General features: G+C 39.1%; 1 protein-coding gene and 1 long non-coding RNA gene across 2 annotated transcripts in view; one reads left to right on the forward strand and one right to left on the reverse strand.

Moving 5' to 3' along the window:
* Positions 1 to 25,007, reverse strand: part of LOC127534895 (uncharacterized) — a 382,765-nt gene that overhangs the window by 166,633 nt on the left and 191,125 nt on the right. The gene's annotated exons all lie outside the window — the stretch shown is intronic.
* Positions 1 to 25,007, forward strand: part of fras1 (Fraser extracellular matrix complex subunit 1) — a 338,079-nt gene that overhangs the window by 145,461 nt on the left and 167,611 nt on the right. Inside the window, 4 exon segments of the mRNA XM_051951259.1 lie at positions 6,233 to 6,376; positions 9,607 to 9,747; positions 11,003 to 11,143; positions 11,237 to 11,404. Coding sequence (XP_051807219.1) covers positions 6,233 to 6,376; positions 9,607 to 9,747; positions 11,003 to 11,143; positions 11,237 to 11,404 — 594 coding nt within the window.

The raw sequence follows: 25,007 nt of genomic DNA on the forward strand, positions 1-25,007 counted from the left end.
TTCAGGCCGCGCAGAAAAATAAATTGCTTTCCTGTCGGGGGGCAGGTAAAGGACGTGTAATCCCCTTGTCGGCTGTAACGGCGGTGGAGGGCAGCGAGAGTGTGAAATGACCCGACAGGATAAATGTGAAGAGGCTTTTTTTTCCCTGCTTCATCTGCAGGAAGATCAGTTTAAACAGCAAATCTGGTTGGATTTTGCTGTGGAAAAGTGATAATGCACAGATTAAGGATGCAACTTTGAAACACTTTCTGGAACTAAATGATTATTTATCGGTTAATGGTTGGAATAAATGAAAAATGGGCATTTTAAGATGCATTATAGCAATGCTACGGGCAAAATCAGCCTCTCATGTTGTTGAATTTCACCATAAAGTCAACATGGAAGCAGCTTGTAACTGCGTACATGTAATAAGAACATGTAGACCCCAATGAAGACCACGTTTTATCTCCTACCAATGAGTCCCCAGCACCTTTTCCATCAAATTCTACTGATGTTAGAGCCTCAAAAGTTGGTGAAATGTTGACTGTATTTTAGTAGAATATGGATCCATCCATTTATATACACTTACAGGAATTCTATGGTGAACCTTCATCATTTATTTTTTTTCATTTTCAAGATGTAAACTGCTCTGTCTTCACCAAATGGCCGTGGGAGTTAAATTTCTGGATATATTGAACCTTTAAAATGGTGAATGTGGTTAGAGAGGCTTTTATTTTGGTGAATTCTTCAATGAGACATGCAGAATAAAGCGATTTTAATTAAATATTCTGCATATAAGGGCAGATTTGATGATTTTTTTCCAACCAAATGGCACATCACAAATATGTTTTTAGACTTTATTGCTCTATAAAGTTGTGTATTTTGGTGATTTTGTAGAAACAACAAGCCTTTTAAACTTCCTGTTGGATTTTGGAGGTTCAGAGGGTTAAACTGCATTTCTTATTTCTTATCAGTTAATGTATTTTTAACTGATTAACCGTGAACCTCCCCAAGCGTGGCTGCAGTCAGTTTATCCGAAGGTTTCATGAATCCTCTCTGGACCGTCACTGAAAAGAAAAGCCAGAAACACACAAAGAGAGAGAGACAGACATTAAAATTGAACAGTATGGGTTGAAAAAGAAAGGAAAAAACAGAGAGAGAAAGAGAGATGACAAGAAATCTGATGCAAAGCCCGAGAGGCCGGAGGGCTGAGAGAAGAAGCCGAGGACTGAACTGAAAAGCATCGAAAATGAAAAGCGGTTGGGCAGGAAGCTGTTTCTGCTGTCAATCCAGCTGCTGTCAATCCAGCTGCTGTCACTGCAGAAGCTTCACCTACAACTCTAACTTTTCACACTAAAACTCCTCCAACATCGGACGTCCTGCGGTTTAAAGTCCTCAGTTTTTGGTTTCAAGCTGCGTGTTTCAGCCGCTCGTGTGTCGGAGCTTTAATCTGAAAGTTCAGATTAACTTCCTTCCTCCAGGCTGCTGCTGGTTTGCATGCATGTCGGCGCAGATGTTGAAAATTAACTGGCAGGAGCTTGAACTTTGCCGATAGGTGATCGGTCATGGAAAACGTCGGCTGTACCTGCCTTTAATTCTGAGCAGGGTCGGGATTTTTTTTTTTTTTTTTTTTGAAGATGTGAAACCTTCGGGTGGTTTTCGGTTCTTTGAGTTGAAGTTTGAGTCTAAACCGCCAAACCTCCGATGTCCTCGTCCGTTCTGTCCATTTAGGGTTTGACTGCCACTCAGGAGCCCAATATATGCTTATTATTAGGCTTACTTTGGCTGTAAATATGTTTTTTGTTATAAATACCAACAGTTTTTCATCTTAATAATAAACACCAACATCCCTAACCAACGACAACATAGAATGTGGCCGTTTAATCTACAGAGGGTCCTCGGTTTACGGCGTCCTCGACCTACAGCGTTTCTTTGTTACGTCAGAACTGGTTAGGTGAACTAGTTGGTGAGTGGAGCGGACGATTACATCATCACGCGGTGCTATCAGACGGCTTCGTTTACATTCGCCACCTTGGATTTTGCTGCATTCACTAACTTTTTGCCCCAACTAATGCATGCTTAGTATAACTAGAAATGCAGATTTTCTATGCCATATCATGCTGACATAAGCTAAAAGCTATTGGAGGATAGAAAATCTCTGAAATCAGTCATATAAAGGATTCAGGATCTGCAGTAAATCGGCTAAAACGTGCAGCGCCGCTCCTTTAAATCCCACGCTGATAGAAAAGACTGATTCATCCAGAAAACTCTGGTGGTTGGAGATAATTTTTCACCCTGAATGTAAAGAAAGTTGAGAGAAGATGAGAGATCAACAAGAGATTCTCATTCCAGGCGAAGATTTCCATTTTTATTTTGCGCTCACAGTAAATGAAGTGACAGAAAACAGACACCGAGACCAGAATCGTGAATGAGCTGCGTCATTTTATCACACAGATCCTCATTCATCCAGATGGGCTGTTAGTCTCTTTACTGAAGCGTAGCGTGAAAAACAACAGAAGAACTAAGTTATTGCTGCAAAATAATAATGAGAAAAGAACCAAATGTGTGTTGAGGAGATAAACAAAACTCACAAGTTAGGAAAAAGCTGCACAATCCTCTAAACAAAACACTCGTCTGGATTTTAATTTGCATTAAAATATTCAGTGTGCTCATACGCTGATTAAGACGGCGGCCAGTTTTCTAATTGGATCAAAAACAACAACAAATGGTTTAAAACCTAAATTATAAGGTGCTACAATGCTATTTTTTGAGTTTATATTCACAGTAATTAGGAGGTATGTTATAGCTATAAGCTGCTTATCCGTTAAATATGATATAACTTTAAAAAAGAGGCTTTTTGACGATAAAATTAGTGAAATTTTAAACCAGATTTTGGCATCTTACAATTAAAAAAAACAGGATTGACTGTGAAATTAAAATGTTTTTTTTAATAGAAGATGACTTCAAGGTTTAAACTTCTTTTTTTTAAGCTCTTTTTAAAGTAAGTTTTGATCGCACACTAACTACAATTAACTGAAATGAACACAGAGATTTTTTGCATCAACTTGAGGGATTTGGTGACACACAATTCAATCAGGAGGTAACATTAATGCCGACAATACAAGTTACATGCATTAAAATCATTTATTTTCTCTCTGATTAACATTTTTAACTTGATTTTTGTAGTTTTTGAACTTCTTTCCGCATTTCTTTCTATTACTCAGCATTAAAAACATCTCAAATAGAGCTTTTTTTTCCATTTCCTTGCCTTAAATTTAAAATGTATCTGAAAATATTCAACATTTACAACCATTTCTACTTTAAAATGACTTTTTTTCGATGGCATCACACCAGAAACTTTCGGTTTCCTTCTAAAATAAAAGACAAACCGCCCTGAATGTGCGGCCTATTTAGCCAGAAATTAGCTGTTCAAATGAAACCGCACAGCAGAAATCCAGCGACGGCATGGAGGAGAATGAAAACGGCTCCATAACGGGGGAAATCAAAGTTTTTAATTATTCCTGAAATGAGGAAACCTGTGGGATGTGAGCTGTTTGTGTTTGTTTGATTAAACGGTGGAAAGCCGGCGGTGCTGCTGGAGGGAGAGTTTATTTCCAGGATGATAAAGAGGAGAAAAAAGGATCGAGAGAAGCCAAGAGAGTTTCTGTTAATCAGTTTCAGAGCAGAAAGGATCAGCGGTTTATCTCACAGCTTCCCAGCAACTCCCAGAAATCACATATTTATCCAACTTCCATTAACTGAGAGATTTTATCAGCGCTTCCTAAACGACGCTGATTAAATTAATGACTCTCTGCTCGGGTGTCTGATGAGTTCAACTTCTGATTTTCCTTCACGTCTCCAGAGGTTTTTCAGACTTTCTTTGTCCTCAACTTCTCACGGCTTCATCTCTGACCTCAATCTCTGTCCTCTGCTTCAGCATAAGGATTTTCAGGGAAGAATTGATTAAATTATAATATTTAATCGAAAGTAATGTTCCTCTGTCTGACTTTCAGGGATTCAGTGAGAAGTTTTGGTTATCCATACAGAAAAAAAAAAAAAAAAGGAAATTTTGTTTAACGTATTTCAGTCCAGAAATACTTAATGTTAAAGCTAATGCATGTAAAAACTGTTAAAAAAAAATGTCAAAAAAGGAGCAGATATCCGTCACTTTGTCATTTTTATTCAAATTAATCATTTAAAAAAAGGCAGAGATTTTCTTTTAAAATGATAAAACACTGTCACATTCAGAACCTGTAAAAACAGCCAAAAAATGAGCAAATATCTGGATTTTTAAAGTATTTTTATCCAAATTAAACACTTAAAAAAGGTTTAAAATGGTGTCAAGGGTGCAAAATGTGGGGAAAAAACAACAATAAAATATTGTAGCATTCAAGAACTGTAAAAACATTTAAAAAAGAGAAAATATCTGTAAAATTGTCATTTTTAATCCAAATTAATCATTTAAAAAGGTAAAAAAAAAACTGTAATATTCAAAAACTGCAAAAAACGGTCAGAAAAGGAGCAAATATCTGTAAAATGTTGTCATTTTCATCAAAATAAAACACTTTTAAAAGGTAATAAAAAAGGGGGCAGAAAAAAATGTCATTTTTATCCAAATTAAACATTGAAACAGAGGAGGAAAAATATTACAATATAGCAAAACTGCTCTTTTTATGGTCACACATTGCAAATGAACAAATTACTACTTGTAAAAAAAGTGGAAAAAAAAACAAGTATGTGGACAGTTTTGGCCTTTTTTTTTTTTTTTTTACAATAAACATGTAAATTAATATATTTTTTCTATAATGCTTTATAGCTATTATCTGGAATTTTCACAATTAAAAAAACATTTTTCAGTTGTTAATATACATATTATTTTTCCGTCAAATAACAGCAAATATTAGCAGAAAAACAATATTCTGTGCTGATTTAAATACAGTAAAAATTGTGTAAATTTCAGGTTAAACCTTGAAAATGAACTAATTACTATTTACAAAAACACATTCTTGATGCCAATTGGATCAACAGTTAACATGTAAATTAAAATTTCCGTAATTACTTGTAATGTAGCAAAACAAGGGGAATGTGTATAATCCAGGAAGTTCTTGAGAGAAAAACTGGGAGGAACTTGTGCGACATTTATACCTGATTGACATCATAAATTTAGATATTGTTTTTAATAATACAGCATTGTCAGGCAATAGATGCATTCTGGACACTATCCTTGTGCTGTTGCTAGCTATAATACATGGTACACTAAATATAAGACTGAGTGGAGGTCATTAACCACCACAGAAGTCTTTGTCATGGTGCCCCTTTGCTAGCTAAGCCCCTATAATGCTCTCTGCTTGCTGATATAGAACTTTAGATCAGATAATATTTTGGGGTTAGTGCTTGATTTAGATGATAAGAGCAACAACCTTTATGCTCACATGAAACCAAAAAAATCAGAAAGAGCTCCTTTTGTGTAGACGACCTTGAAGAAACTCCGGATATTGGACCGTTCTTTTGAGCGTCTGTGCCTTCTAAACGACGTCAAACAGCAGGAAAGTGGTAAAGTTTTGAAGTGAACGGTGTTTAACTCCCTTAAATTTTGTTTTCGTCTCTTTTTTTGTAGCACTCTGGCATCTCGAGGGAAATCATGAGTAATGGGTTTTTTGGAGTTTCTATTTGTGCGTTCACATCCAGATGAATCTGCAGGTTTATGCAAAGACGCACGTTTAATTTCATTCGGACTGAAATGAGGTTGATTCAGTGGAATTACGAGCTACTGTAAATGTGTCTCTTGTTCCCGGTGTGTTTGTTTTCTCTTTACCACGTATTAAAGCACACAATAAACCTTCACATGGACTCCCCACTCGGCCTCCCACTCTCTGCAGCCATAAAACACGGCTGATAATGGCAGCTGTGCAGACCACACACACTCATTATACCAGTTCTACCAGATTCCCGTAGCTACTTTCTCATTTTCACTGTTGTTTTTACAACTTTAGTGCTCCGAGTGCATTAAAAAGTCACTGTTTCTGCATTATTTATGTCATTTTCTCTGCAAATTATGCACAGCAGAACTTTTTCCAACCCTTCAAACCTCTAAAAACTGAGATAAAATATGATTCTGCACCATGCTATCATAAAAACTCACTCTTACTGTAAGGAAGTTGCAAGTTCAGGCTGATAGGACGAACTTTTTGCACCTTTTAGACCGCCCAATGCTGACAGAAAGTCTTTCCTTTCCATGGTTTCCGTCCTCCAGGTTGCCACCCGTCCTGCTCAGACTGCCGTGGACCGACCCAGCAGGACTGTATTTCCTGTTCCGACCCGGTCGCTTTGCTCAAAGACGGGGTTTGCGTCCCCGACTGCGGCGCTGGATTCTACACCCAAGATGGCGTCTGTTACGGTACAGTTAACACATAAACCCACAGTACAGAGCTTTAACACCTCTGTAGAAAGAAAAACATTGTGTTTTTGGTGATTTTGTGTTTGAAAAACGTCTAGGTTTGCCTAGACACAGTCTATTGAAGAGTTCAAGCCGATTTAACCCAAAGTCAACGCCAACATCTGGAGCAGAAATCTGGTCTGAGATCTTAAGGTGTTGAGACAAAGTTTGTAGCAACGGAACATGCAAACGTAGAGCAGTTTTCAGAGTTACATTGTGCTTTATAAGGAGGCAACAAGTCTAAGAAAACAACACAAAAAAGGTCAAACTGGTGGTTAAATAGAGGATAAAATATATTGAAGCCAGTATAAAGAGGCTCAAACACTGACTCAGAAACAGAGAACAGAGGAGCTAGTTGTTGGAGATACATCCAGCATGGAGAAACATCTTTCTACTGATGATGAAGAGAGCAGAGAGGAAAAGAGTGGAGAGGCTGGAAACATGGAAATACTTAAATATGTGTAGTATGTGGAAACAGAACAACCACAGAGACATAAAACATAAATGAAATGTGGCACGGCTCAGAAACGGTGAGCAGAGCAGCAGGTTGTTGGAGATGCATTCATCACGGTGAAACATCTTTCTACTGATGATGAACAGAGGCTCAAAACTGGGCTGAAAATTGTCCAAAAGGCCTAAAAAAATGGCCTCTTTGAAGAAAAGTTAACTAATTTTAACCTCAGAACGTCCAAAATGTCGATTTTCTTGCAGTGTTGTTGCCGTTGAACTGGAGTTGAAGGTTTCATCATCTGCCTCGTTCTTTTAGCTACACGCCGTCATCCCCCACAAAACGATAGTCAGCAGCATCCAGAGTTGGCAAACAAAACAATTTTAGTCAACACAATAATTAGCTGCTCCTTCTTCTGCACTAATGAGGACTCAGACGCTCCTCGGATAAAAAAGATCCTGTATGAATATGGATGCTTTCTATTTCCGAGATGAAGAAGCAGCGAGAATAGGAGCTCCCCGAGGGCGACGGTGAACTTAGCAGCACATAGCTAAGCTCTTTCTGTGCTTAAAAACACCCCCAGGGCTTTAAGAAGGGGGCTGTTTTCTTTTCCTGTTGCTCCTCTGGAAGTTTTGAAGTGGAGGAGGAGGCCTCTTTCACAAAATGTCAAAACCTGCAGAACTTTCTGGAAGGAAAAAAAAAAAGGTCAAATCCATGCGAACTTGCCAGTTTGTTCTTTGAGGTCTGGTTTAAAATGTCACCAACCTGCAGGGAGTTCAGCTGCTCGATTTGCCCCCGCCGGGCCTGCGGGGTGTGATTTGATAGACTGTCTTTCTTGCTTTTTTTTTTCCTGTCAAATGTGCTGGAGGAAATCTTTTTCTGGTTTTCGCCTCATTATTAGACAGACTTACAGGCTTGTTACAGCATGTTTGCGTGTCACGTAGAGACGAATCGCTGCTCCCACATCCAACACAAAGACACCCGAGAGCGAAAATGTGCCTCAAATTTAGTTAATTGTTTAGATTTTGTGACATTTTGCACTTTTATTGTGTTATTTTTTTTAATTGATCAGTGGTGTTTGTCACAGGAAACACCAACTACAACAGATTTAGAGGTAGATTATCAGCTTCCGTCTGGAAAATCTACCAAATCTCAGCTTAAATCTGTATATTTCATCTAAATAAAACTATATTCTGCGTATTAAATACAAATTTACCGAAAATAAACCGTTTGTGCTCCTTGGTGCAACCGAGAAGTCATTACTGGCTCAGTTAGATGACAGAAATTAGACTATTTGGCTGAACTGCAGGCTGTGTAAGCAAATCAGAGCAAAATTGAATCTACTGGATCTATAAAATAAACGCGGCACGGCTCAAAAACGGTGAGCAGAGCAGCATTTTTTGGACGATACATTCAGCATGGCGAAATGTCTTTCTACAACTGATGTGCAGAAGCTGACAACTGGACTAAAGATGGTCCAAAATGACAAAAAATGGCCTCTTTAAACAAAATGTAGCTAATTTTAAACTAATTTCCTGTAATTTAGGACCGTTTTTAAGATACTTTGGACAACTTTAAGCTGAAAGGACAAAATCAAAGCGACCAGATGAATAAAATAAAAGCGGCACGGCTCAGAAACAGTGAACAGAGGAGCAGGTTGATGGAGATCCATTCAGCATGGAGAAACATCCTTCTACTGATGATGAGCAGAGCAGAGAGGAACATGTAAATATCTGTGGAGCTGCTTTTTCCCCCAGTACTGGTAACATCTGTGGACGCTTTTTTAAAGACAGTTTTTAGAGTTTTAGAAATCAGGCAGCTGTTTTTTTCCTCTTTTTCTGAGTTACTCCGTTATAATTCTGTCGCACTGGGTTCTCTTTGCTTCTAGTCGTGGTTGTTCTGTTTCCATAGAGGTGCAGGTCTTTATATTGGAGTGAAAAATTAAACTACAGTCACTAAAAATGACACAGGAGCAACAAAAAACACCCAGAAACTGTCATGTATAATCCATGTATCTGTCCAGTTTTCAATGTTAAATCAAGTGTTATTTTGCTTTCAGTACGCTTTGTTTTTAAACTAACGACACAAAAATACCTTTATTAAAATCGTTATCACTTGAATTCGTGGATGGACTAATTAAATTTTGGCTTTTAAAGGTCACTGTGATCTTACGAAAGGCATATTTTTGGCCGAAACTCAAGAATCCATGCCCTAATAATGAGTACATTTCAGGATAAAATGATGAACTGATGACATTTTATATTTGAAAGGTCAAAAATCTACTGTGTTCTGCAGAAACTCTTCTCTGGCTGTTATTCAACACCACTCTTACTCATTGGTAACCGCCCTTCAGCTTCTATCAGAATCAGCTTTGTGAGTCAAACATGTGAAAAAATGCAGTAAATTTGACTTTTTTTTTGTTTTTCTGTAAACGTACACTCTTCAATCTTTGCCTAAGTATAAATGTATTGATATATTATGTATTAAATGGACAGATAAGACTGTAAACTGTAACCAAAGTGTTTGGTGGAGGCTCACAGCTGGTAATGCTTTCATAAAGATGCTCTCCAGTTGCTTCCTGTCTTCACTAAATGACTCTAAAATGCAGAATCTATTTGCCCGACTGTCTGCTTAGCAGACTTTTCCTCCTACCTGAGGATAATTTGTTCGTGTTTAAATCGACCACGGTGCGTTTCGTCATGCCGACAAGAAGCCATTAACGTTTACATGCTGCGGTTCACAGCCTGCGATTCGTCCTGCGCCTCCTGTTTCCCCGACAACCCCAAGTGCATGAGCTGCCCTCCGGGGACCGCCTTGCATCATGGGAAGTGTGTTACCCAGTGTCCTGCTCAGCATTACCTGGACGGCCACCACAGATGCAGAGGTAGGTCCAAGCCTTAGTCTGTGTGTTCTGATTTTGAGCAGTTTTCTGAATCATCGTGCTTTAAAATACTGTCCTGGTTGATCCCAGTTAGTCTTGAACACTTGAACTGTGGTTGGAGGTCATTAATAGAGAAGTCTTTGTCATGGTGCCCCGTGCTCACATGATGAAAACATCAAAACTGTAAAAGAACACATTTGGATTTATGTTGTGAACCAAAAAATGTTCATCTTTAGTATTAATCTACAATATGGAAAATAATGCAAATAAATAAAAAGTATTGAATAAGAAGGTGTGATGTTCTTTAATTGTTTAACTTTTTATGCCGAGTGAAAGCCATGGCTAAAAGCATTATACCTCTAGGCTATCCATTTAAACTACATTTAGCTAAGTATAAATACATTTCTAGTAATTTAGGACAGTTTTCAGTTATTTTGAGCAATCAATAGATTGAATGCAGCATGAAACAGTGAACAGAGGAGCAGGTTGTTGGAGATACATTCAGCATGGCGAAACATCTTTCTACTGATGATGAACAGAGGCTCAAAGTAGACCGAAATTGTCCAAAATGACAAAAAAAAAAAAGACCTCTAAACAAAATGTTACAAGTTTTAAACCAATTGATAATATTTTAGGATGATTTTCACGTTATTTTGGACACTCAATCACTAAAATAAAGTCAGCATGGCTCAGAAACAGTGAACAGAGCAGCAAGTTGTTGGAGATACATTCAGCATGGAGAAACATCTTTCTACTGATGATGAACAGAGGCTCTAAACTAGACCAAAATTGTCCAAAATGACCTCTAAACAAAATGTTACAAGTTTTAAACCAATTTATAATAATTTAGGATGATTTTCACGTTATTTTGGACCCTCAATCACTAAAATAAAGTCAGCATGGCTCAGAAACAGTGAACAGAGCAGCAAGTTGTTGGAGATACATTCAGCATGGAGAAACATCTTTCTACAGATGATGTACAGAGGCTCACAACTAAATGGGGTCCAAAATGACCAAAATAAATTGGCCTCTTTAAACAAAGTTCACAAAACACAATTTTTGTCCAAAACTCAAGACGTCACTTACTAATAATGACAAATTTTCTGGTTAAAATGCTAACATTGTATTCACCATCTTTTGCATTATTAAGCCTCATGGGACACTTTGTCATGGTGCCCCTTTACCAGCCCACAATGCTCTCTGATGGTCTTGTAACCTCCAGCTCTGGTTCAGATCTCCTTCTTCTTCGTCTCCTCAGCCTGCCACAGCTCTTGCGCCTCCTGCTGGGGTCCTTCGGTGTCGCAGTGCTCCTCGTGTCCGGCCGGACTGCTCCTCCACCAGGGCCAGTGTGTGGAGGCCTGTGGGGAGGGACTGTACGCCCACGACGCCATCTGCCACAGTAAGAGTTTACATGAAAGCAGAACAAACTCCTGTCAGCTGAAAACCCCCCAGCGCCTCTCTTTGTTTTGACATTTCCCGTCTGTGATCTCAGACTGCCATCCCTCCTGTCGTTCCTGCGTCGGACCGCTGGCCTCCGACTGCCTCCGATGCCTCAAACCGGAGGAAGCTCTCCTCCGACAGTCGGGTCACCTTCATCACGGCGTCTGCACAGCTGGATGTCCTGCAAACAGCTTCCTGGACGACACGCAGACGTGCAGAGGTGAGCTAATCGAGTTTCTGCGTTCGTTCCCACTTCACTTTGAGAGAACCTCGACCCGCGAACATCTCCACCACTCTTAGTCACAGTTTTTACTAGTTACCCAGCTAATTAGCAAGCTAATCGGCTGCCGCTGTGGGTTTTAAATCAGGTAATCGCTACATGATTGTAATTTGTTCAGGCCCAGTGAAAGCAAACAGAATTCAGTCAGAGTTCAGAGGAAAAATCCATGACAAAGCAAACAAAGTGTTCTATCTAACGGCTAATCTCTCTGCAAACCGTGCTCTCATTCGTATAAACAGCGGTGAAATATTTCATTCCAACTTGACAGAATGTTAATCGACGCCGATTATTTTAATTATCTGAGTAATTAGTTTTGAAATAACAAATTGGATTTTTTTTTCTTAGCTGTTGTCATAGTGGTGTGACAACGTAATCAGCTGAAAGACAACAACTCCAGGCTTTGTACGTCTTATAAATGGAGCAATTATTTCCCTAATAGATCAGTAATCAGTCATGAAAATGTCCTTGATTGTATTATAAATGGTGTCTGAATTTTAGATGTTATTAACAGATCGATGAAGGACGTTTGAAGTTGCAGCGAAATGCACAAAAATACTTAATCTAAAAGTCACCTGTTTCATTACTTTCCCTGAATTTTTGCCACATAACTGTCAGTTGCAGCTGAGTTATTGCTGAGATGCGGAGAATGTTTGGTTTTGTACAAAATCTTATTTGGCCAAGAGGTTTATTTTTTTAGCACATTTTTTTTTCAATGACACATGTAGATTAAAGTAGTTTAGCAAACACCACATCGTCACAAACACACCATCCCCACTGTGAAGCATGGAGGTGGCAGCATCATGATGCTGCCACCTCCATGCTTAAAATCATGATACTGCCACCACCGTGCTTCACATCATGATACTGCCTCCACCGTGCTTCACATGATACTGCCTCCACCATGCTTCACATCATGATGCTGCCACCACCGTGCTTCACATGATACTGCCTCCACCGTGCTTCACATCATGATACTGCCTCCACCGTGCTTCACGTCATGATGCTGCCACCACCGTGCTTCACATCATGATGCTGCCACCACCATGTTTCACATCATGATGCTGCCACCACCATGTTTCACATCATGATGCTGCCACCTCCATGCTTCACATTAAGATTATATGAGGATGTTTGCAGCATGGTGAAAGTCCATTGTCTGACCATTTGCTAAACCCACGAAATGGAGTCAAAATGAGATGATGAAGTCCAGTTTCCCGTCATCACATTTAAATCACAAAATACTGGCAGGTTATATGGATTTATTACCGAGTGAAGCCCAATAGAATACTGCGTACTCTACGTTTTATTCAGATTTATGGTCTGTTTGAGCTGAATTTTAGATGTTTGGCTACGCTACAAACCTCCTCCTTGGACAACTTTGTTATTTCAAACGGGAAATGTGTTTGTTGACAGTTTTTTGTAACTCTCTGAGCTCTATAAACTCCAGTCCTCAGCAAAGACAGACTGCTCACTTATCTTGGTTGCTTGAAGCTGCTATAAACACTGAATTCTAATCTGGTCACATGTATATGTGGAACGATCCTAAAGTTCTGGACAGGTTTTTGGGTCTGAAATGCATCTAGAACTGTGAGTGGGTGTTTTTCTGCACATGTTGTGAGCGTGGAGACGCCTGATTGGGTTGTTTGCGAGTGTGAAATCTAGCGTGTAATGGGCTGATTTTGACGGTGGGTGGGTTTTTTTGGGGTTTCTAAGGTGTAGTCTGTCAAGTGAGAATAATTATCACCCACCTAGCAGCGCTCAGGAGAAGCTGCAGGTGATTTCTTGTTGTTTTTTTTTTTTAGTGAAGCAGGAGATTTTGTGTCCGCCGACCTCTCTGCAGCCGGGGTTTGGCAGGAGGAAGCAGTTTAGTTCTACCTGCAGCCCAGTCTTTAGCAGCTGTTTGGTTCAGCTCTACTTTCCTCTCGGCTGGAGCTGCTTTTACGTGCAGTTTTCTGGCTTTCATAAAGGTTTAGTTTCACTTATTGGACACAGAAAGGCTTCCGATGGCAGCAGTAAGGAAGGTTTTGGTAACATCAGATGCTGTTTCTGGAAGCAAATCGACTGTATTTTAAAACACTGCAGCAGCTTCACTTGTTGATTTTAATAATCATTTATGATTTCTGTTGTTATCAATAAATAAACATTGCTGGTTTATGAGTTCTTCATCACCATGTCCTTCTAAATAAACCATAAATTGGTAGGACAGCTCCGCTTATCAGTACCTCAGACATTATTGTGAGGAAAAAGTTTCTGTTTTACTGATACAGCCTGTAAAATTCAGACTTTTATTGTGAACATTATTTACCTTTTGAGTCTATTAATTGTAAATAAACAGCCTTTTTTCTGTGATTTTACAAATGAAATTTGACAAATTAACAAAAAATGGATTTTAAGAACAAGGAGTTAAGATACAATAAAACTGTAAAATCTGACTTTGCAGAAAACATAATTGAAGAACCGCAACTGCAAAACTTTGCTGCTGGTTTGTTATTGGTTTGTTTAATATTTTTTGTTGGTTTTCTGCTGGTGTGTTATTGGTTTTTTGTTGGTTTGCTCTTGGTATTCTGCTAGTTTGTTATTGGTTTATTATTTGTTTTTTGTTGGTTTTCTGCTGGTATGCTATTGGTTCATTGTATATTTTTTGGTTTTCTGCTGTTTTTTTTTTGTTGTTGTTGGTTTGCTCTTGGTTTTCTGCTGGTGTGTTCTTGGTTTATTATTTGGTTTTTTGTTGGTTTTCTGCTGGTGTGTTATTGGTTTATTTGTTTTTTGTTGGTTTAGAGGTGGTATGTTATTGGTTCATTGTATATTTTTTGGTTTTCTGCTGTTTTTTTTTTGTTGTTGTTGGTTTGCTCTTGGTTTTCTGCTGGTGTGTTATTGGTTTATTATTTGTTTTTTTTTGTTGGTTTTCTGCTGGTGTGTTATTGGTTTATTATTTGGTTTTCTGATGGTTTTCTGCTGGTGTGTTATTGGTTTATTATTTGGTTTTTTGTTGGTTTTCTGCTGGTGTGTTATTGGTTTATTATTTTGTTTTTTGTTGGTTATCTGCTGGTTTGTTATTGGTTTATTATTTGGTTTTCTGTTGGTTTTCTGCTGGTGTGTTATTGGTTTATTATTTGTTTTTTTGTTGGTTTTCTGCTGGTGTGTTATTGGTTTATTATTTTGTTTTTTGTTGGTTATCTGCTGGTTTGTTATTGGTTTATTATTTGGTTTTTTGTTGGTTTTCTGCTGGTGTGTTATTGGTTTATTATTTGGTTTTCTGTTGGTTTTCTGCTGGTGTGTTATTGGTTTATTATTTGGTTTTCTGTTGGTTTTCTGCTGGTGTGTTATTGGTTTATTATTTGGTTTTTTGTTGGTTTTCTGCTGGTTTGTTGTTGTTTCATTAGTTTTTTTTTGCCGGTTTGCTGTTGGTTTGTCATTGATTTTTTTTTGTTGGTTTCCTGCTCATTTCCTGTTGGTTTGTTATTGATTTCATTTTTGTTTTTATTGTTGATTTTCTGTTGGTTTGTTATTGATTCAATATTTGCTTTTATTGTTGGTTTTCTGCTGGTTTATTATTGGTTCATTAAATGTTTTTTTCTTGGAGTGCTGGGATTTCCCGCGATGCCTCCGATGAGTCTTGGCAGCCTGTTTACAGCAGCTCAGCAGCTGTGTTTGGAGGTGTGAGCTCAGCTCTGCCATCACGTCAATTACAGGGTGCTGGGAGGAATGTCTTTCTCGTTTCCTGTTGGCTGCTGGTTCCTGCGAGCCTCACAACTCTATAATTTGTTGCTCCCGTTGTTGAGACTTTTTCCACGACTCCTGCGGTGTTTTATTGTCGGAGGAAAGCCAGGCAGCGACGCCAAACCACAAATCTGCAGCCTTTAGTGGTGATCTCACTGCATGCAAATGACTTTTCATGCTTTTTACCTTTGACTAATGCACATGTGCAACCTTTGGGCTATTTTTCCCCAATGCATCAAGTTAAAGAAGCAGAAAAAAGTGAATTTCTTCATTTTGCATCACACTTCCTGAGCAGCCCTCTGCACGAGTTCCACTTTCAGAGCCCAGAGTCGTTTAGGTAATGATGTGATTTGTCTCCTCAACACAGTTTACTTTTAGGTTCAGCGCAGGCCAAGCAGCAAATTTAGTTTACTTTACCTGGGATTGAATAGCCGTTAGCCGTATTGGATTTCCTTAATCATCCTGGAGGAGACAATTACTAATCGATGGGGAGAAGTCGCGGTCGATAGAGTGTCTTCCAACAGCCATTCGTCTCTGGGATCACAGGGCAGCAGCAGGTTTAAGTCTGGAGTTTTAGGCTACTGGCACTAAGTAGGAACCAGCCAGATTTACAAAAGAAATATTCACAATGTTAGAAAGAAGAAAACCGAGGTTAACCAGAAAAAAAGGCTGTAGAAAAACAAGATCAACATCATCCTTTTATGGAGGTTAGATGTAGATTTTCTAACAGATTAGTCATTTGTGCAAGTCTGGATGGTAAATTGTGCCTGTTTTTTCCTTTATTATTTCTTGTTTTAAGTCATGATGCTGCCACCACCGTGCTTCACGTCATGATGCTGCCACCACCATGCTTCATACCATGATGCTGCCATCACCATGCTTCATACCATGATGCTGCCACCACCATGCTTCATACCATGATGCTGCCACCACCATGCTTCATACCATGATGCTGCCACCACCATGCTTCACATCATGATGCTGCCACCACCATGCTTCATACCATGATGCTGCCACCACCGTGCTTCACATCATGATGCTGCCACCACCATGCTTCACGTCATGATGCTGCCACCACCATGCTTCACTTCATGATGCTGCCACCACCGTGCTTCACATCATGATGCTGCCACCACCATGCTTCACGTCATGATGCTGCCACCACCATGCTTCACATCATGATGCTGCCACCACCATGCTTCATACCATGACGCTGCCACCACCGTGCTTCACATCATGATGCTGCCACCACCGTGCTTCATACCATGATGCTGCCACCACCGTGCTTCACATCATGATGCTGCCACCACCATGCTTCACGTCATGATGCTGCCACCACCATGCTTCACGTCATGATGCTGCCACCACCATGCTTCACATCATGATGCTGCCACCACCATGCTTTATACCATGATGCTGCCACCACCGTGCTTCACATCATGATGCTGCCACCACCATGCTTCACATCATGATGCTGCCACCACCATGCTTTATACCATGATGCTGCCACCACCGTGCTTCACATCATGATGCTGCCACCACCATGCTTCACTTCATGATGCTGCTATGCACATCATGATCAGAGAATTTAGACAGTTTTATTTGTAAAACAAAACCACTCAAACTCAAGAAAATAGTTGCAGAATTATAATATATATATATATATATATATATATATATATGTATATATATATATAGGTTAGCCTACATCAAAAACAAAAATGTAATACAATAAATATTGGATTTCTGGGAGGAAGAAAGCTGCATTTGAAGCTCTCGTTTCGGCATAAAAAGCTTTTCTTTGAGAGAGTGTCCACTTTGTCGGCTGGATAAACGACACGTCATTAAAGCTGCATTCAGGCTGATGCATAAAGCAGTTGTTGTGTTCTCGCCGGTGTCAGCGGGTTCAGGTGTTCTGACGGGAACAATGCAGCCTTTTGTGAGGGTTTTTTGTGTGTGGCGGTGGTCTGACAGATAACCAGATCTCCTGAACCGTCATGTTAGCATGTAGCATTCTGCAGCATTCTGCTCAAATATCAGACGTCTGAGGGCGAATTCCAGCATGGAAATCCTCCACAGGTCCATTCAGCAGAGCAAAGCGACATTCAAGAAGAGTTCAGGAGCAGTTTTTATCATTTTAGAGATGTTAGAGGTCTCTAAGGCTTTGATAGATGCTTGGAATTTAAGAACACAAAACATCGAGGGTATGGATCGAGAAAAATTAATCACAAAGGTGAAAATTTGGCAGAAAAAGTTTTAAAAAAGACGTTAAAAACACCTGCTACACATGATGTATTCAAGGACTGTAAGAAAACTGAAATTCCCAGCGTTCTTTCTGCTTTTACAGCTTCTGTCTGTATAAATTCTGTATTAAAAAAAAATTCACACCCGCTGGCCAGTTTGTGGGTTGAGAAGGTGAACGTGTGAATATTTCAAGACATGGAGCTGAAATAAAGGAGCTGGCAGGTGGTCATATAGCGTACAGTTGTTTTATATCTGGGCTGAAGTTATGACTTTTAGTGAATTATGATGCTCGACTGGCGGCTGTTTGCCTCCATCGTTGTGATTAATGGTGCTTTTCGCCTCTTTCTTTACTCATATGTAGCTTCAGGTCTGTTCAGGCTCTGCTGTGTTTACACTGAGAACAGGTTCTCCAAGGAGGCGTCTTCTGTTGTTTAAATCATGGCTGATTTATGCTCGTTAAACACTCGGATCTTAGGCTTTAAAGAACCCGTGTTGTTCTTATGTTCTTGGCAGTGTCCCTTTCTATTAGTGTGTTAACCCTCCTGTTGTACCGGCACCAAAAAATACTGCTTCCTTGTCTGAAAAAAATCCAAAAAATTCAGCCAAAAAAATTCCCCAAATTTCTGAAAATTTACAAAACCTTCAGGAAGAAAATTTAAATAATTCCTTAAAAGTTTTGTTTAAGGAATTTGGTGAGAAAATTCTTGCAGATATCTTCAAAAAATGAGCAAAAATCTTCAAAAAAATCATAAAATTATCTAAATTGATTTTTTATATATATATATATATATATATATATATATATAAAAGCAAGATTTCTAATATTTTTATTTATAATAGTCATAAAAAAATCAGCCAATCAATCAAAGAAACATATTTTTGTAACATTTCTTTTTTCCCACCAAAAAATGTTTAAAAATTTCTCGAAAATGTTGAAAGTGCGGGCATATATATATACACTTTTTTTCTCCCACATTTTCACACTTTAAAACAGGTCGATTTGACCTGCAGGACGACACGAGGTTTAAGTATTTTTAAAAAGTAAAAAAAGTGTATAATTCATCCACGGTGCAGGAAGTTATTCATCCCTGCTTCTTTCAACACCTCGTTTGTTGCCCACACTTTTATTTAGTCCCTTAATGACATCATCACGTTACACATTTTCTGCCTAGCGACCACTTTATCCCAAAAACAAAGAGCGAGCAGCTGAACTGCAGTTCATTCCTGATGCATAAACAGTATTTTAGGAAGAATGGGTGTTTCAAACAGTCAAAGATAGAACTTTATTACTTGATTGATGTCAGGAGTCGTGACACCAACAGAGCAGCAGTTCATGAAAGCATCAATTCTGAGGAGTCTCTCTGATTTTTGTTACATGTTGTTGTTGGGAGAAGGTCTGCTTCGGCGTTGCACCATGGGCTCTTTAAAGACTAACATCCAAATGTTTAATGAGCGTAAACCAGCCGTCATTTATACAACAGAAGACGGGTGCAGCTGAATTTGTTCTTAGTGTAAACACAGCAAAGCCTGAGCAGACCTAAAGCTACATATGAGTAAAGAAAGAAGCGAAAAGCACCATTAATCACGAGTGTTCGAAACAGTCATGGATAGAACTTTAGTACTTTGAGAAAAGCTAATTCTTCTGCCAGATATGCCTCAGAAAAATGACACAACCTTTTAGAAAAATAAGATGTAAGCACGAAACATGACTGAAAATACAAATATGTGAGATTAAATATGACTAGAATAGAAAAATAAGAAGTATTACTGGCAATAATTCTGATATACTAAAGTGAAATCTCACATATTGATCAAATATTACCCAAAAAATGTAAATATTGCAGCTGGAAAATGAAATGATGCACATTACGTTGACACGTTGCTGAAATGTGAAGCCAAGAATTTATTTTTTCCTCAAAAGGTGTTTAAATCCTGTTTTTAATAAGGTTTGTTTTGTTTAGTCAGTGTCTTAAAATTAAGTAAATAAAAGTAAATACGTAAATACATAAGTAAATAAGACTAGAATAGCTAAGTAGGAGGTAATACTGTCAAGAAATAAAGTAATATTTTGTGTGAAATTGAAAGTTATGCATGAAACCGAAACTGGTTTTGCACGAAAAAAGAAAAAATATCACTAAACTGTGTGACAAATAATGTTTTTGCACAATTAAAGCAGGAAAATGTGTTTAAATCGACCTTTAAAATCAAAGTACACACCTGTAAATGTGTGTTAAATGACCTTTTTATGCATTCTTCAAGGTGTTTGGTTGGAAAACCTGGACTGAACTCATCACAACAAAGGTTTGACGGTGAGAATGTCTCGAAGTTATTAAGCTCAAGCTGTTCCAGGAGCGTCTCGACCATCTGGTCTTAATGAAAACCCATTTGTGACCCGAGCAGCCACTGCCAGAGTCACTGAAAACCACAAATAACACCAAAATTTTCACATTTTAGCTGCAAATAATAAACTGTGAGTCAGATAAGGATTGATTGAGCGACTTTACGCAGCTTAACTGAGGCGATTAAATAGAATTAGAGCCAATAAAAACACAGCAATCAGGTCAGGATTGTTTACTTGTTACTCAATCCATGGAAGGTCAGATGTTTATAGGTTGGACCTCTTTTTCCCTTCAGAACTGCCTTAATTGTTGATGGCATACTTTTAACAAGATGTTGGAAATGTTCCTCAGAGATTTTGGTCTGTATTGACGTGATAGCATCACACATCCATGATGCCAACCTCCCGTTCCACCACATATCAGAGGTTCTACTGGATGGAGATCTGACGACTGTGGAGGCCGTTGGAGTCCAGAGAACTCATCGTCATGTTCAAGAAACCAGTTTGAGATGATCTGAGCTTTAGGACATGGAGCATTATCCTGCTGGAAGTAGCATCAGAAGATGGTCTACTGTGGTCATAAAGGGATGGAGATGGTTAGCAGCAATACTCAGGAGGCTGTGGAGTTTAAACCAGGATCAGTTGGTACCAAGAAAATATCCCTCAACCATCGCACCAGCAGCAGCAGTCTGAACCGTTGATAGAAAGCAGGATGGATCCATGCTGTCATGATGTTTTTGTCCAATTTGTTTGTTCATTTTTGTCTTATTTTATGTTATTTCAATCTTTTTCTTGTTTTTCTCTTTTTTTTGACATTTTCAATCACTTTTTGCTGTTTTTTTTGTCTAATTTTTCTAATTTTATGGGTCCATGCTTTCATGTTTACACCAAATTCTGACCATCTGAATGTCGACGCTGAAATGGAGACACATCAGACCAAACGTTTTACCAATCTTCTATTGTCCCGTTTTGCTTCAGTTTTCTGTCCTTAGCTGACAGGAGTGGTACCGGTTTGTTCTTCTGCTGCTGTAGAACATCATCTTCATGGTTATTGTGCGTTCAGAGATGTTATTCTGCATTCCTTGGTTGGAACCAGTGGTTGTTTGAGTTGTTGTTGGCTTTCTATCGTCTAGAATCCAGTCTGCCCATCCTCCTCTGACCTCTCACATCAACAAGGTGCTCACTGGATGTTTTCTATTTTTCTGACCATTCTTTGTAAACCCTAGAGATGGTTGTGGTGAAAATCCCAGTAGATCAGCAGTTTGTGAAACACTCAGACCAACAGCCATGCTACATTCAAAGCCACTTAAATCCCCTTTCTTCCTCATTCTGATGCTTTGAACTTCAGCAAGTTGTCTTGACCACATCTACAAGAATAATTGCATTAAATGATTTGCTAATTAGATATTTGTGTTAACAAGCAGTTAAACAGGTGTACCTAATAAAGTGGCCAGGGAGATTATATTAAAGCAGAGAGCCTTGGATCATTTGAAGCACAGAAACCAGCTCAGGAGCTCAACTTCCTGTCAAGTCAGACTAAAAACTGCACATATTGTCCTGATACGTTTTGCAGCTCCACTGTTTCCATTCGTCAACGTCGCCTCTCCCGGCGTTGGACGTCCTTCCAGCGTAGCATAACACTACAGAATCACTAGGAATGAGATGTAAGAGCATGAAAACGCTCGGCTGCACTCGTGCGATGATGAGCTTCGTAGTGTACCAGGAGGATCATTTATGAGAGGCATTACGGAGCTCTCACACCCCCAAACTAAATCACAACCCCATCGACTGCGCCCACCTCGAATTACGACCCTATCAGCACAAAACAAAGTAATGAATCCGATTCTCTGAGCTCGTGTAGCAGATAATGCGTGATGAGAACGCCCGCGCACATGAAATTTGGCTACTACAGGAATCAATATGCACTCTCCGCACCGCAACAAATTAGATATCCGAGCTGCAATAAAGCAGCGCCGGGCCTGCCATCGTTCTGGTTCTCCTCCCTCATGACCGGAGTGAGTTTGACAGCAGCATCCCGAGATAATAAGACGGTTGGTTTGTTTGTCTGTCAAGACTTTTCATGCGACCGTGCGTGGTGTGTTCAAGGACACGTCGGTGGGTGGTAAACTCAAAGCTTGTCTAGAGAATTAGATTCCCGAAATGCCAGCAAGTGTAGGAACAAGATGCAGCAGAGTGGCTGCAGGATGACATACATAGTGGTGAAAAGTGGCTTTAGTTAGTTTATGCTGTGAAGCTTTACAGCAACAGGAACAGGAGATGTTTGAGATGGATTTATGCTTTACAGCTGACGCAAGTGAGAATAAAAAGATTTGAGACTGATCTTATAAAAAGCTGAAACTGTATCTCGGCTTTGTCTCAAAAGAGTCTTCTAGTGCAGCAATACTCTGCTCCCAGTGCTCCTGCAGCACCCTGGAAGTGTTTATGAAGTTAGTTTAATGCTGTGTTGCTGCTGATTTAACTTTGGCTCCCTGTCATAGAATAAAAAGATATGAGACTGATTTTATAAAAAGCTAAAACTACATATGATTTAAATTTGGCTTCCTGTTGAAGTACACTGATTGTGCCATGATATTCTGCTCCCAGTGCTCCTGCAACAACTGTAACATCCCTGCAAGTCCACTTGGGGAAACATGCTAAGCAACAATTTAAAAAATATATTAAAAACTAAAGGTATATCTCATTTAAATTTGGTTCTTTAAAGGATTCTTATTGTGCAGCTCCCAGTGCTCCTGTAACACTTGTAACTTGCCCTAGAAGTCTTTATAAAGCTAGTTTGTCTATTAAGATTTTGCGTGCGGCTGATTGCAACCATGCATGGTGTGTTCACGGCAACACTGGTGGGTGGTAAACTCAAAAAATCTAAAATTACATCCGACTTAAATTTGGTTCCCTGTCAAAGGAGTCTTATTGTGCAACGATACTCTGCTCCCAGTGCTCCTGAAACAACTGTAACCCTCCCTGGAAGTCTGCATGACGTTTATTTGTGAAGATTTTGTGTGCGACTGTGGGTTTCTATCGCTGGGCGGTAAACCCTCAAAACACATCCTCTGTCTCCTCGTCTCGGTTCGCCAAATAAGCTGCCACAGTTGACGAGAAGGAAGGGCCTGTCGGTAGGAGGTGGGCGATGACGGGACGTCGGCTTGACGGTTAAAACGTCCGAGACGCTCCCAGAAACGACTGTTGGCAGCTGTTGGCTCGAGCTCTTCCTGCCAGTCGCTGTCATCCCGCTGTGTACACTGTAGACCCGGATGCAGCTGACAGCAGAAAGAATCCAGACAGGAGTAATTATAAACACCACCTCAATGCAAATATGCTAAATAAAAAAAAAAAGACGGACAGGTAGCAAGAGCAAACACAGTCGCTCGGTGTCCTTTTTTTGTCTTTCGTACGAACCCTCAGCACCAGCAGGTTGGTTCCAGCTGCCAGAGCTGATAGCGCCGCTCGACTGTTTGTCTTCACGCTGCCAAAGCTGACATGAAAGGCTGAACAAAAGGCCTGTTTGAGGGCAGCTTGAAGGGTATGAGGGCATGTAGGGAGGGTAAATAATCCAAAAAAAAAAAAGAAGCAGCGACCAGAGGAATGTAGCAGCAGCAGCCTTCACACATAAAGCCAACACTGGTTTAAATTAGCAGCTTAAAGACGCATCGGGGAACAGTTTGGCTCAAATGAAATGAGGTTGCAAACCGGCGGAGACCTTTAAATTTATCTTTAATCTAATGAAACTTTAGAAACGGGTACTTTGGAAAGTTTTTATAAGCTTTTAAGGGTGAAAGATAAAGTGTTGGACTGTTTCCGTTAGTTTTCCCAGTGTCTACTCGCGATCAATTCCAATTTAATTTCATTTTATTACATTTCCGTGCCATTTATTATGTCATAACTGCACTCTTGTACCATTTTCATACCTCTGCCAGCTGTAGTCATCATGTTTTCAGTTGCAAATTTCTTAAAATTTGACCAAAATGTTTACTTGGACTTAATCAATTGATGGTCGGATGTCAGGTTGACGTTTTTTCTGACATAATTCAACATTTAATACACTTTCTATGACCGAATTTCATGCAAGTCAGTGTTATTTGTTGTTTTTATTGATGTAAAATGTTCAGATTGGAACAGAAATGAAAAGAGGTGCACAGGACAGAACAAGTCAAGAAAACTAAACCAAAAATCAACAAAAAGTGGTGCTCAAATACAAACTGCCTTATTTATTTAATTTAAAATCCTCAAAATAGTCAGAATAATTGTAAATATAATGATATATGAGCACTTGCATGAAGGAAAACTGAGTTTTATTTGCAAAATTTGTAATACATTTGAATTTTTTGGGTTCTTTCAATGAATTCAGATGAATCATAGGGTTCTTTATATGTGTTCAAGACTGGAAAACCAAAGAAAACCAAACAAAAATCAACAAAAAGTGAGCGGAAAAGCAATGTTTGCCTCATACATCAAAGCAAAATTGCTGACAATTGTTTTATTGGTCAAATTTGTAAGAAATTTGACGTTTTTGCTTCGTTTCAATGAATTTAGACGATTCAAGATGCTCTTTGTATAGCTTCAAGACTGGGAAACCAGAGGAAACCAAAAAGTGCACAAATACAAATTTTCCTCATATATTGAAGTAAAGAGCCTCAGAATAGTCACATCGATTCTAAATACAGTGATATATGTAATAGTAGGAGTGTTTAAATGGAAGAAAAGTGTTTTATTTGCTAAAGCGTGCAAGAAATTTGGTTTCCTTCAGTGAATTTAGACACTTTAAAGTCTTTATTATGGTAAAAGTTCATACAAACTTGGATAGGAAATGCAATTTTACAGTTTAGTGAAGTTATAAAGTCATAAAACTGTAATTCTACTTGAACATTTGACTTATCTGCTGCGTCAAACCTATTAAATCATTTTGAGGTGCTATAAACATAAACTCACCCGTCTTTTACCGATTACGAATGAGAAAACACGATTTATTACTGTTAATGCCACAAATTTTATGATTTCTGTTAGACCTTGCTGCCATTTGGAGGCCACATTACCTGGTGTAGCTTTCATCTCTTCTCTTTAATGTTCTCAATTTTACATTTTTCAGATTGAAGTCTCTCCAGAATGCTCCCGGTTGAAGGTTTATATGTTGTAATCTGAATTAAACAGTATAAACGCAGCAGTATGGTGTATCTGAGGACTCTTTGCTGGCGTCCGTCCACCTCAGATCGGACCTCCTGGCACCGA

Source organism: Acanthochromis polyacanthus, chromosome 7 (assembly GCF_021347895.1).
Source record: "Acanthochromis polyacanthus isolate Apoly-LR-REF ecotype Palm Island chromosome 7, KAUST_Apoly_ChrSc, whole genome shotgun sequence".
Classification (NCBI taxonomy): Eukaryota; Metazoa; Chordata; class Actinopteri; family Pomacentridae; genus Acanthochromis; species Acanthochromis polyacanthus.